Source organism: Pan paniscus, chromosome 9 (genome assembly GCF_029289425.2).
Source record: "Pan paniscus chromosome 9, NHGRI_mPanPan1-v2.0_pri, whole genome shotgun sequence".
Taxonomy (NCBI): Eukaryota; Metazoa; Chordata; class Mammalia; order Primates; family Hominidae; genus Pan; species Pan paniscus.
Window position 1 is genome coordinate 47437460 of NC_073258.2, and position 13941 is coordinate 47451400.

Below are 13941 nucleotides of genomic sequence, written 5' to 3' on the forward strand. Positions count from 1 at the left end.
ACCTACCTTCCAGGAGTGTTTCCTGTGGATTTTGGAAAAGCCTGTTTTCTCCACCAGGTATAAATGTTTCTTTCCCATTTGTTTTTCAGCCTCAGAGAGCATGGTCTCCGGCCCCGCCATCATGGAGGACGATGACCAGGAAGTCGATTCAGCAGATGAATCTGTCTCCAATGATATGATGACAGCGACAGATGAGCCCTCCAAGATGTCATCGGCCACTGGGCGCCGAATCCGGCGCTTTAAGCAGGAATGGCTGAAGAAGTTCTGGTTCCTGCGGTACTCCCCAACCCTCAATGAGATGTGGTGCCACGTCTGCCGCCAGTACACGGTGCAGTCCTCACGCACCTCGGCCTTCATCATTGGCTCCAAGCAGTTTAAGATTCACACCATCAAACTGCACAGCCAGAGCAACCTGCACAAGAAGTGCCTGCAACTGTACAAGCTCCGCATGCACCCGGAGAAGACAGAGGAGATGTGTCGCAACATGACCCTGCTCTTCAACACCGCCTACCACCTGGCCTTGGAGGGCAGGCCCTACCTGGACTTCCGGCCCCTGGCGGAGCTGCTGAGGAAGTGTGAGCTCAAGGTGGTGGACCAGTACATGAATGAGGGGGACTGCCAGATCCTCATCCATCACATCGCCCGGGCCCTGCGGGAAGACCTGGTGGAGCGCATCCGCCAGTCACCTTGCCTCAGCGTCATCCTGGATGGGCAGAGCGACGACCTGCTGGCTGACACGGTGGCTGTCTATGTTCAGTACACCAGCAGTGATGGGCCCCCGGCCACAGAGTTCCTGTCCCTGCAGGAGCTGGGATTCTCTAGCACAGAAAGCTATCTCCAGGCACTTGACCGGGCCTTCTCGGCCTTGGGCATCCGGTTGCAGGATGAAAAGCCAACTGTTGGCTTGGGTGTAGACGGAGCCAACATCACAGCCAGCCTCCGTGCCAGCATGTTCATGACCATCCGCAAGACGCTGCCCTGGCTGCTGTGCCTGCCCTTCATGGTGCACCGGCCCCACCTGGAGATCCTGGATGCCATCAGCGGGAAGGAGCTCCCATGCCTGGAGGAGCTGGAGAACAACCTGAAGCAGCTGCTGAGCTTCTACCGCTACTCACCGCGCCTCATGTGCGAGCTACGGTCCACAGCGGCCACCCTCTGTGAGGAGACAGAGTTCCTGGGCGATATCCGGGCAGTGCGGTGGATCATCGGCGAGCAGAATGTCCTCAATGCTCTCATCAAGGACTACCTGGAGGTGGTGGCCCATCTCAAGGAGGTCAGCAGCCAGACCCAGCGGGCAGACGCCTCGGCCATCGCACTGGCCCTGCTGCAGTTCCTCATGGACTACCAGTCCATCAAGCTCATCTACTTCCTGCTGGACGTGATCGCTGTGCTCTCGCGTCTGGCCTACATCTTCCAGGGCGAGTACCTGCTGGTGTCCCAGGTGGATGACAAGATCGAGGAGGCCATCCAGGAGATCAGCCGGCTGGCTGACTCCCCAGGAGAATACCTGCAGGAGTTCGAGGAGAATTTCCGAGAGAGCTTCAACGGGATCGCCATGAAGAACCTCAGGGTGGCTGAAGCCAAGTTCCAGTCCATCAGGGAGAAGATCTGCCAGAAGACCCAGGTCATCCTGGCTCAGAGGTTCGACTCCCGCAGCCGGATCTTTGTGAAGGCCTGCCAGGTGTTTGACCTGGCTGCCTGGCCCAGGAGCAGTGAGGAGCTGATGAGCTATGGCAAGGAGGATATGGTGCAAATATTTGATCACCTGGAGGCCATCCCGACCTTTTCCCGGGATGTCTGTAGGGAAGGGCTGGACCCCCGGGGTAGTCTGTTGATGGAGTGGCGAGAACTCAAGGCCGATTACTACACCAAAAATGGCTTCAAAGACCTGATCAGCCACATTTGCAAGTACAAACAGAGGTTTCCACTCTTGAACAAGATCATCCAGGTTCTTAAAGTCCTCCCCACTTCCACCGCTTGCTGTGAGAAAGGCCGCAATGCCCTCCAGCGAGTTCGCAAAAACCACCGCTCCCGCCTGACCCTGGAGCAGCTTAGCGACCTGTTGACAATCGCTGTAAACGGACCGCCAATCACCAACTTTGATGCCAAGCGAGCCCTGGACAGCTGGTTTGAGGAGAAGTCTGGGAACAGTTACGCGCTGTCTGCAGAAGTCCTCAGTAGGATGTCTGCGCTGGAGCAGAAGCCAGCACTACAGACCATGGACCACGGGACGGAGTTTTACCCCGACATTTAGGGAGCTGGCGCTGCAGAGTTCACTAAGCTGTTGAATATTTTTTTAATCTATACTCATAAGCTTTGATATATTATATAAATATATATTATATTATATTATATTATATATATATATAAACTCACACTGAAAATTTTTAAAAACCAAGGTGACGCGTCCGCCAGAAGCCACTGGGAGCTTTCAGAAAGGAAAAATGTTGGAAACTGACTCTTGTCTACAAAATTTGGCAGCTGCAACATACATGGCAACTCATTTTCACTCACAGAAGCACGTGCTGGGGCCTCCTGTGTTCCCACCTTACTGTCCACCAACAGCATAAGCTAAAATGACAGGTCTCTGTCATCACCTTTAGGTAGCTCATTTTGTTTATGTTTTCATTTGCGGGTGGCGGGGCTCTGGGTTTGGGTTTATGTTCTTGCCTTTTCTTTTTTCATTTGGTTTTATGATGGGAGGGAGCTCTTCGGCCTCCTCATTGACATTCTGGTCCGGCTGAATCAGATCTCTGACTTAAGTCAGGGTGGGTTGTCTGTCTGCATTTGGGAGGCGGGGGGGTTGACCTTTCTCCCTCCCCACCTGACTTCAGCTTGAGATCTTTTTTTATTCATTTCCTGATGAGGGTTCCTTCACTGTCCTACAAACAAAAGTGTCGGTCAAACTGTGACACTGCCACACCTCACCTCTGTTGCCTCGTCCATCCCTGGGTTGTGGATCCCTTCCTTCCAGCCCCCCTGGAAACTCACAATATTACCCATTATACTGAAGACAACATTGCCTCACCGCCGAGCTTGAAATCCTGGGGAAGGGAGAAGGGGTAAGCTTTTTTTTTTTTTTTTTGAGACGGAGTCTTGCTCTGTCACCCAGGCTGGAGTGTAGTGGCACGATCTTGGCTCACTGCAAGCTCTGCCTCCCGGGTTCACGCCATTCTCCTGCCTCAGCCTCCCAAGTAGCTGGGACCACAGGCGCCCACCACCACGCCCGGCTAATTTTTTGTAGTTTTAGTAGAGACGGGTTTTCACCGTGTTAGCCAGGATGGTCTCGATCTCCTGACCTTGTGATCCGCCCGCCTCGGCCTCCCAAAGTGCTGGGATTACAGGCGTGAGCCACCGCGCCCGGCCTGGGGTAAGCTTTTAGCATTCCTGTTTTTACGAGGTGGAGGATAAAACAATATAATTCCATTCCAATCCAGGGCTTTTGGGGAGATGAAGAGCCAAGAAGTCCAGACCCCAACAGGGGAGTGATTTTTGGCTAAAAAACAAGGAAAATGAAAAGTACATATTCGAGTTACATGGATTATTTATACTTTTTCTTTATAATCATATCGTGTTGAGGGTTTTTTTTCCTTTAATAATCAAGAAATGCCTGCTATAGTTCAGTGGCAGGTGGTGTCAATGCAAATTGTGCCCTAAGTTATGCATAACTCAAATGAGAGTCTGTAGAGATGTGGTCCTCCTTTTGCAACAAGGCTGATAACATGCTACATGGTCATAGGAAACTGGGGAATGTGTCTCTGCCTGTAAACTCTTCCTTTTTTGAACAGGGTAGAGATGTCCTAAAGAAATGGAGAAAAGAAGAGAGGACTCTCAAGGCATCAGCCTACACAGACACACACACACAGACACACACACACACACACACACACACACACACACAATCACAATATACAATATAAGCTTTAGAAATAGCCACTTGCCTATTCCCTGGGGCAAGTAGTGGTTTAAACTAGAGGAGTCTGATCAATGCTCTTTCATTCATTTAACTACTGGTATACCTCGCAAGGGAGTTTTAAAAAATGTGCGTGAGCTGTTAAAAACTTCTGTTCATGTTCCTACATCTGATTTATGCATATTTTATATGCAGAGATCCTATCACGTGGATGCAGGTCATTTTGGGGGAGGGAGGAAGATCTGAATTATATACATGTGGTCAGTTCTGCTGAGAGCTTCATCTCTTGGTTGGCAGAGGGTGATGCTATCTGGCCACAGGCAAGGCCCCAATGTCTTCAGCCTGCTTGGTTCAGACATTATAAAACTGTGGTGGCTTCCTTCCTTCTTGGTTTATGTTGTCTCTGAGGCCTCATGCCACCGTTGAGAACCATAGTGGAAATGTCATCAACACTGAACATGTTATAGCCCTTTCTTGGTCCCACCAGTCCCTTCATCCCCTACCAATCCCTTCCCCTTCACCTCCATGGTCTTGGTGCTAAGATAACTTTAGAATCATTGCTGCTAGTCAATAGCTTTTCATTATATAAATATATTATATATATTATATATTATTTTTGAAACATTTTTGTTTGTTTTCAACAGTGATGTAGCATGTTAAAAAACAAAAAACAACAAAAAAATGGGTTCCTCCAACTGTCCCACTGCCAGGCCTCATATGCTGCCTTCTTCAACAAATCAATGCACCCCTGCCTGGTGACATCCACCCCACCTCCCACCCCAGTTGCACACATGCTTCCCCACCCTCCTCTGAGCAAGAAGACAGTTAGCAGGAACTAGCAAGGAAAGGCTGAAGGCCTCCTTCTGAGGCTTTGAGATTCCCAGCCCCATTCCACTTCCCCACTTTAAACTGATGTCTCCCTCCATCTGCTCCTCCCATCAGGGTCAAAACCTAACTGTGGTCAAATGGGATGCTGTTGCAAAGCACCAGGTCCCACCTGGCCCAGCCCCAGCCTTGGGACTTCCTCTCCCCTCACATACGCAAACTGCTGTGTCTGGGGAGTTTTCATTGAACATTGCAGAGACTAAGAAGGGTTGAGGGCAGAGATGGCTAGCAAGACAGGGCTTGGTGAGGGCAGAAACAGTAGGTTGGGATCCTTTCTTCTAGCCAACAGTTGCCTTACACCTTACATTGGGTAATGGGTAGGGAGGAGCAGGCTAAGGCTCCCGCTCATTTGAAAACCAGGAAGAGAGAACCAGTGTCTTCCTGAGCACCTGGTCAGTTGGAGCTACTCTTTTTCCTCTCAAGAGATCATGGCCAAAATGAGCTAAAATCTTCAGCTAGAAGGGGAAAAGCTTATGGGCCAGTGCCAGTGCCTACCCTGTAGTTCCTGAGAAAGCTGAGAGCAGGTGACCCACTTCTGGCCTAGCAGAATGAGCTGCTATGCACAGCATGCAGCTGCAGGGGTCACCTCCTGAGCTGGCCACCAGACCTTGGAAAAGCTAACCTCTCAGGTGGTCTTGAAGTTAGGTTAGGGCATCCCTAAAACTCTGGGTGCTTGTGGCTTCTGCTGAATTTAGCCATGCCAGGGCTGTGGCAGACACTCTGTAGGCCACATTGCCATGGGACAGGGAATAATTTGGGTGATACACCACTGCAATTTACACGGGGTCTCTTCTCAGCTTGGATGCTCCCCGGGAGGCCCAGTGCTTCTGTCCTGTGAATTCTGCATGTGATTACCCATGATTTCTGTCATAGGCATTTCCCACTCTTCTGCTTGCTTGAGAAGGACTTGGACTGATGGGACACTCAGGGTCTAGCCCAGGGAGCATATGCTTGGCTAACCTAATCTCCCCTTGATATGTATACAGAACTGTGGAAAAGCAGTTGGTGCATCCCAAATGTTGTTACTTCAGACAAGACAGAGCCCTTTAACTCAGCCTCTGGCTTAGGAGTGATGACTACCGGCTTAGAATGAAGTGTGTCTCTGGGGCTGAGACTTGGCATAACTGGGCTGGCTGATTAGTGACTTTCTTTGGCTCGTAGGGTTGGTGGGAAGTGAGATCAACCTTGAGGCCCAGGTTTGTGGCCAACTGTGCCAAGGCGATACTGGCAGAGCCTGGGAGCCAGAGCCCTTATGATTAACATGATCTGCTTTTCCTTCATGGAGGACAAAGAAAAAATCCACTGCCATCTAGTATCTGTGAAACATGAGGACAGCCCAGTCAAGTCTGTAACTCTTGCCATGTCAGAATCCCCAAGTTTTGCCTGCCTGGTTGAATATGAGAGTCCAGGCATCAGAAACAGCAGCCTTATTTAATTTAATTTTTTTAATGACTGGCCTATGACACCTTGTGATGCTAGGCACATCCTCATTTCCCCATCCTCACTTGGGACTGAGAGCAGGCTCAAGTTCCAGGGTCCCTGGATGGCAAGGTTCAGTGCTGGGCCCTGGAATCTTATGGCACTTGGAGGTCTCTGACCTCAGCCTCTGCCACATGTTTCCAAGTTGAGTTGTTTTGCTGAGGTGGTCCTCCCCTTGAGTTGCTTATGCCAACCCTTTAATTTAGGAAAAGTACCTTGTAATTACTTAAGGTAATGTTTAAATGTTTTCCATTCATTTGGAGGTGGTGCCAACAGGGGGGAGAGCAGGCAGAAGGCTGGAAACAATAGCTGAGACCCTACTGTGGGCCCACAGCCCTGGCCCAGCCGGCACTGAGGGGCTGGTGCCATGTTACTTGATCACCTGGAGCCTGATGGGACCCAGGAGGTGGCCTGAGGGGTTGAAGTATAACTTCCCTCTTCTGGATCCCCCCTTTCATTTTCCTTGTACCCCCTCTAGGAATGGGAGTTCTAGACCTAGGTCTGCTTTTGGCTTTCAGTCTGGGTTGATTTCCAAGTCAAATTCATGCTTTTTCTTGGCCCATAGGTCCAATTTTGGCAGAAGGCATTGGACTTGTGCCCCCTCCCTGCTTCAAGAGGCAGATCTAGCCAGGCCAGGCTGAAACAGCTGAAACAGGCAGGCCAGTCCTCCTCAGACAAGAAAGGGGTTTTCAGAGGGCAGTGGTGTGCCCATTCCAGACACCAGTCTTCTGGGGAGGTGGTGCCGTGTCATGGGTTCTAGTCTGGCCTCTTCCTCAGTCCTCAGGAGGACCCAAGAGACTGGCACGGCCCTTCTCCTGCTTGGAGGGAAACCCATCTCCCACTTGGTGGGGGCCCTTCTCTTGCCATCTGTTGGTTAGGGTGCTTGAGCTGAGTGGATGGTGCTGTGATATTTTTAAGGAGCCTTTCAGGCAATCTTTGCATGTTAGCCAGAGGGAGAAAAAGTGCCCTTTTGGGAGGAAAATGGTACGCCCCTCCACTTCCATCTGGCACTCCCTTCCCCCCCACCCCCTCAAGTGGTATCACCCTGGAAATACCTATGCAATCCAGTCTCCCTAGGAGAGAGTGCATGGAAGCAGGGGTATGTGCAGTGTAGAATACAGATGCTACAGCATATATGTTGTATATATGGACATATACAGTACGTATACACACAGAGTAAGAGAGTAAATCACGTCTATATATCTATAAATAATATCCTATATATTTATACATTTCTATGTTTTAAATAGATATAAAAATAGAGTCTATAGAGCTGGGAGAGCAGTGGGAAGCCTGGCGCTGTGTTGTGCAAAGGGGAAGGGAGCACAGCCTTCGGAGAGGGAGCCGGGGAAGGCCAGCAGGCAGGGTTGGCTGGCAAGGGGGCCTCCTACCCGGAGTGTTGGAGAGGAGAGTGGCTGGGTCCCGGCTCGCTCCATGCACTTTCTCTCCTTTTCCACAGGCTTGGTCTGAGGTTGGAAGGAGATACCCCCTGAGCTCCAGCTGAGGTGCCCCCTACCTCTCCCCACCCCCACAGCCTATGCTTAGGCGGTCACTGCTGCTTGGCAGTAGGACGTGGTCTCTGACTCCTGGTGGAGGGACCACTGCACAAACTCCTTCAAAACCCTCCCCCACCAGGACTGAGCAGCGTCAGTGGCAATAGGAAAGGTGCAAACTGGATCAAGAGCTGGTCCAGGAAAGATACCGCCCCTGCCCTGTTAGATGCTTCTGCTGCCCCTAGAGGCCAAGCCCCTGAAGTGCAGCCATCCTGGCCTCCCTCACTTGCTCAACCACTGTCAGGAGGAGAGGATGTGGGCAGCGTGAGCATCGCCAGGCAGCGCTGCCCACCATCCACAGGCTTTCTGGCCAGGGCAGGGGGCATCAGCTAGCAGGAAACGGTGGGAGAGACATATCTGCACACTCATAAATTCAATGGCTACTCCAGTCCAGAAGCAGGGCTTTGGCCCAGCCCGCTCCGCGCAGCAGCTGCTGCTGGCTGTACTCAGGACAACGCTGTTCCCCCTCCCTCACAGAGGCCGCGTGGCCCCTACCCCACTCCCGCCGTAACAGGCAGGTTTAGTTCACATACACTGTTCGCATTCTGTGACTTGAGGCAGAGGCTGAGCTGGGATACCCCAAGCTCATCCACTTTCGTTGGGGAGGGCCCCTCCCTGGGTTTATCACCAGCTCCTAGCCCGGGCCGGGCGGGGATGTCTGGGGGCCACACGGGGGCACCGGTGCAAGCTGGCAGCATGACAGACGGCTTGTGCAGCCCTGACGGGACCCAGAAGCCCATTTGCTCCCAGTTTCCTCTCTCTTTTTTTTTCCTCCTGGAGGTAGGAGAGAGGGCCTGACCAGGCACCGGATGATGGAGCAAGGGCAGCTGCATGCTCCCTCTCTCCAGACCAGCCTTCCGCTTTTGGGGTCCGAAGGGGCATTTGCTCCCATCCTGAGCCTCCTCTGCCCCTGTCTTGCTCTTCCCCACCATCCTACAAGTACCTCAGTCTCCAGCAGGCCCACCCCTCCACCTGCAGCCCAGGGCGGGTCTGTTCTGCCAATGCCCACCTCCTTGAGCCACAGTTAGCTGCCAACTGGGTCTTGGAACACCCTCCAGTACCTGGCTCAAGAGAGACCAGGCCGGGCCGAGCCTTCTTCCCACTGCAGTGGACTAGACCCACGGCCAGGGGATGGGCATCCCCAGGTAGCAATCCCACAATGCACTGTACCTCAGAGAGAGAGCACGCCAGGGGCACCAAGGGACCGAGCCCTCTGTCCAGAGGGGGACAGCGGTCACAATACTGCTCACCAAAAGACAAAGGCCAGGCTGCCCTCGGGCACCTCTCAGTCTTCACTTTTGTCTCTCCGGAAGAACCAGCAGTCTGATTCCGTCTATTTCAGCCCCCGTCTCTCTCCTCTCCACCCCCACGCTGCCGAACCGTTTTCATGTCAATCACAAAGGAAAAATAAGTGGGGATGGGGGGAAATACCTATGAGTCTATTATCACATACATATTAATATGTTAATACTTTCTTTCTTTAAAAAAAACCTCTTGATGTTATTATTTTGCAGACTACGCTTTATAGTACCTGTGTGACGGGACCTAGAACACTGGATACAAATAGAGCTATGTTGGTTTATCATAATATGTACGCAGAAACTTTCTTTTTGTCATATTATCCTTGTAATGTAAGAAGATTGTTAATAAAAGCATTTAAATTTACTCACCACTGTTGAATTGCTGCCTCCTTGCCTCTATCCCCGGCCTGTGCTCTGGTTGACTCCGAACGGGCCCCACCGCAAGGGCTCAGGTGTCAGAATAGGAGCCTGCCTGCTGCCAGATTGGAAGGAACTAGAAGAGGCCACTAGCCCCTTCTTGCTGCTCTCATTGTTCCCCCATTAGAGTCTCTTTCCAGCAAGTAACCTACGTGCCTCGCCCACCAGGCAGGCCAAAAGAGGTGTGACCGAAACCGTTTAAAATAAATCTCTCTGCCCCCATATGCATTCATCCCACAAGAATCTCCTGGAGGCAGCACACAAGGGCTGTTGCAGATAAACTGTTGTTCTCATTCTCCCTCAAGCTGCCTGGCATGGTTCTCTACTTGCAGACCTGTCCCTGGAGAAGGGTCTTTCCTCAATGGTTTGTCATTGGCACTGGTATAGGGGTGATGAGTGATGCTTTCCCCACATTGTTTTACAAAAATTAGTATAAATCCAGTGAAGACACATAATATGTTTAATTTTTTCCTCCTGAGCTGCTCGGTCCTCCTACTCCCAGTTTCCCTGCCCTGCCCATTTGTCTTCCTTCTAGGAGCCTTCCTAGTTCCTTTTTCTTAACCTCTGTCTTCTGCCATTTTCCTCCCAGCCCTTGAAGGCTTCTTTCCCGTGGTTGATCACTCAGAGGCCTCCTGTTGTGAAAGCCACTCTACAGACCCCATGGAACAGTCTAGTTTTCTTCTTCCCAGAGGAGGTGTAGGGAAAGAAGGAGCAAAGAGACATAGCTGTCCACACCCAATCAGCCCAAGTGAACCAGGCTCAGGCCCGCCCCCATGCTGGGCTACACAGATTTGACCCACCTTTGCAGCAGTATCTGGAACATGTTAATGATTTCATCACCAGGAAGCAAGGGAAGGAAAGACTCCCCGTTTGCACTTTACCATGAAGTTGGTCTCCCCAAAGTGGGGCTTGTAGGAAATGATAAGGGGGTGAGGTCTATTCCATTCCCTTCCTCCCTCTTTTCCCCAGCTTCTCCTGTCCCTCCTTCCCCAAGATTCAAGGGCAAGTTGAGTCCAATCCAGAGAGGACTTAGGAGAATGACCAGCTGCCTGAAGACCTGAAAGGCTACCATGCAACAATTTCTAGAATGATCTTTTAAAACTTAGATTCAGTCATGGCATCTGCTCTGCCTAACACCTTCCACTGGTTTCCCATTGCCCTTATAATTCAATCCAAACTCCTAATTATGACCCATCAGCCCCACACAGTGCAGCCCTGCCTACCTCCCAGCCTCATCTTGTCCTCCCCTGCATTGGGCTCCAGCCACACTGCCTTCAACTCACTAAGCTCTTTTCTACCTCGGGATCCTCTGATACCATGAGCCCCCTGCCTGGGATAGCTTTCCCAGATGGTTACATGACTGAACTCTTCTCCTCTTTTAGGTCTCATCTAAAATGCAGCCTCAAAGGGGTCTTTCCTGGCCAGCCTATCTAAACTGTATAATTACTCTGTGTGTGTGTGTGTGTGTGTGTGTGTGTGTGTGTGTGTGTGTGTGTGTGTGACAGAGAGAGACAGAGAGAGAGAGAGAAAGACAGAGATTGTTTTATGTCCATCTTCCCCTTCCATATGGTAACACCCACAAGGGAAAAGCTACATAGTGGGCATTTAATCAGTGGGTATTGAAGGGGTGAATGAACTTAAGCCGCTCCTGATAGAAGTGCAACTCCTGCAATGCTGTCTTGGTCACAGCTGAGGTCCTAGGTTCTTCCATGTTGCCTGTCTCTATCTTGGTTTCCTTCCTTGATCAGAAAGACCCTGCGCCTGACCTCTGGTTGCATCTAACCTTGACCCGGCCCCTACTCTACAAAGCTGGAGGTTGTTCCCATGGGACTCACTTGAGTTCCCCTCCATTCCAACTTGCTCTTGCCCCTTGGACAATGTTCTGCCCAATCCAGCCAGGTGCCTCCTAGTTCCTATAGGAAAGAGAACTTTTCCAGCTCCTTCCAGCTTGGTGATTCTCAGAGTTCATGCTTCCAAGTAGCATTTTTAAGCTACTGCCTATGCATGTAAGTGATCTTCCAATAAAGGCCCTGGGCTACTGTCTGTACCCCAGAGCCTAGACCTTTTAGGGTTAGACCGTCCCAGACTCAAATCCTCCTGTGCCTCTTTCAACCTATGGGACCTTGGATGAGTCACTTATCCTATTCTATCTCTTCAGCGCTTAGCCCAGAGCCATGGTTTACTAGGTGCTGATTATCATTATCATCCTCATTGCGACCGCTAAGATCAGGGTGAATGAGGTGCTAGGAAGCGTCAAGGTTTCCTGCTGCCATCCTCTTTCATCCAGAATCCCTGGGGCTGTCCGGGGTGACTTTTAATACAGAGCCACTTACATCTTCAACTGGCGTGGATGCCTCTACCTAAATGGGAATCACCATTCCCCTCTCAGAGAGATCCTCAGGGCACCTTGTTCTGCTTCCTGCAGCTCATCTCACCTGGCCTTCGAGAAAGGGACTGCAGAGAGGTTCTGTTTGTTCTGGCTAGAAAAGCAGGTTCCTCCTTGCTTGTCCCTGGTTGGAATCCCTAGGTTTCTGAAACAGGATTTCTGCCATTGCTCACTTGCCAACAGGCTGTCCTGAAACACCAAGAAAGGGCACTGGGAAACTGAGCTGGGGAACTATATACCCTAGCATGGATAGGCTGCACTGACAGGAGACCAAACCTGGCTGGGGATGAGCGAGCACAGGGGCCAAATCACACAGTGGCCACCAGTAGCTCAGTTTCCATGGTAACGTCTGGCTTCTAGAGATGGAGGCGCCTATCTGGGAGAAAGTCTGGCTTCCTCCCATTCTCCTCCAAGGTAGGGGTCTTCTTCTCTGGCTTGAGGAAGCTGCTGAGGTCCCTGCCAGGGGCCATCTATGCTGGCTCACCTGCAGGAGATGAGGAAGTGGAGCAAGGGGACAGTTCTCCAACACTTGGACTAAGAAAATGCCCAGCTCCCTAAATCCATCCACAGCCACATCCTGTGGCTTTATCCTTGCCAGGCGTCTGCCTCAGGAGGGAGACAGAACAGATGCTAGAGTTCAGAGCTCCTGAAATGGTGATGCTTCCAACTGGCTCTAAAAAAAAAAAAAAAAAAAAAAAAAAAATGAAACTCTTGGATGGAAAATTACCACCAGCTCCATTAGCAATTAAGCAAATGAGAAGAGGCGGACTTGAAGCCTCAGGTGCCATTTCAGGTTGTCTAGAGGAGTGGGTAGCTGTCAGGAGGGACTGTCAGGAGATACCGGGGGACGTTGACAGGCAGGCATGGGGCAGGGAGGGCAAGTACACATGTATGTGGGTTTAATTTGTTTTATGCACAAGATAGAAGGCTAAAGGTATGTGTAAAAAGTAAGTTGTTGGCTGGGTGTGGTGATTCACACCTGTAATCCCAGTACTTTGGGAGGCCAAAGTGAGCAGATCGCCTGAGTCCAGGAGTTTGAGATCAGCCTGGGCAAAACGTAGCAAAATCCCATCTCTACAAAAAATACAAAAAATTAGCCGGGTGTGGTGGCATGTGCCTGTGGTCCCAGCTACTAAGGAGCCTAAGGTGGGAGGATTGCTTGAGCCTGGGAGGTCAAGGATGCAGTGAGCCTAGATTGTGCCACTGTACTCTGACCTGGGTGACAGAGCCAGACCTTGTCTTAAAAAAAAAAAAAAAAAAAAAAAAAAAGCTGTTGACAGTCTAGGTCATAGAATCACAAAATGTTAAAGCTGGAAGGAGCCTTAGTGATCATTTGCTCCAAATTCATTTTACAGTGGTCAGTCACAAAGCCAAGCCGGGTTGCAGATTCCCAGCTTCTGAGGCAATGCTCTAGACATGAGTCAATTTTATACGCAGGAACAGTGCTTGTTATTCGAAGCATTTCAATGGAAAGTCCTTGTATAAAGTGACTCATGAACTCTGCTTCCCTCTTCCATTTCTCTTTTATATCAATCCAGACTCTTAAGTATGAGTTTTGGGTTCAGGTGGGCCATATTCATAGTTACCTGTGAAACATAGTCTGCATAACATTCGACTATGTGGGATAAAACCAACTGATCCTACTTTATTATGAAAATTTAAATGCTAGTTGCCATTACAATAGAATGTATGTGTATACATAATATAAAATACGGAATTATATGCAGACTTGGAAAGCAACGACATCTCATGGCTTTCTTTATGGATTGTTTATCCTATTTAAGAACCTTCTATTTTAATTCTGTGTGACCTGGCTAATTTTCTACTAGCTTGAAAATTCAGGCTCTGCCCCTTGCTTAATCCCTCTTCCTCCAGAGGCCAGGGCTGTAGTGGCCACCAGGAAGGCTTAGGATGACAGGACTCCAGGAGTCCCCTTGTCCCTGCTTGCCACCAGGAGTTCATGAGTACCACTGGCTGCTACTAGACCCTTCCATTGATGGAGTATTT

General features: G+C 50.5%; 1 protein-coding gene across 7 annotated transcripts in view; it reads left to right on the forward strand.

Annotated features, from left to right (window-relative positions):
- Positions 1-9499, forward strand: part of PRDM11 (PR/SET domain 11) — an 88317-nt gene extending 78818 nt beyond the window's left edge. For all 7 annotated transcript variants that reach the window (XM_034932440.3, XM_034932442.3, XM_034932441.3 and 4 more), the window contains one exon: positions 90-9499. In XM_034932440.3, coding sequence (XP_034788331.1) covers positions 90-2254 — 2165 coding nt within the window. In that variant the 3' untranslated portion in view covers positions 2255-9499. The remainder of the gene's footprint in view (positions 1-89) is intronic.
- Positions 9500-13941: the final 4442 nt, after the last annotated feature.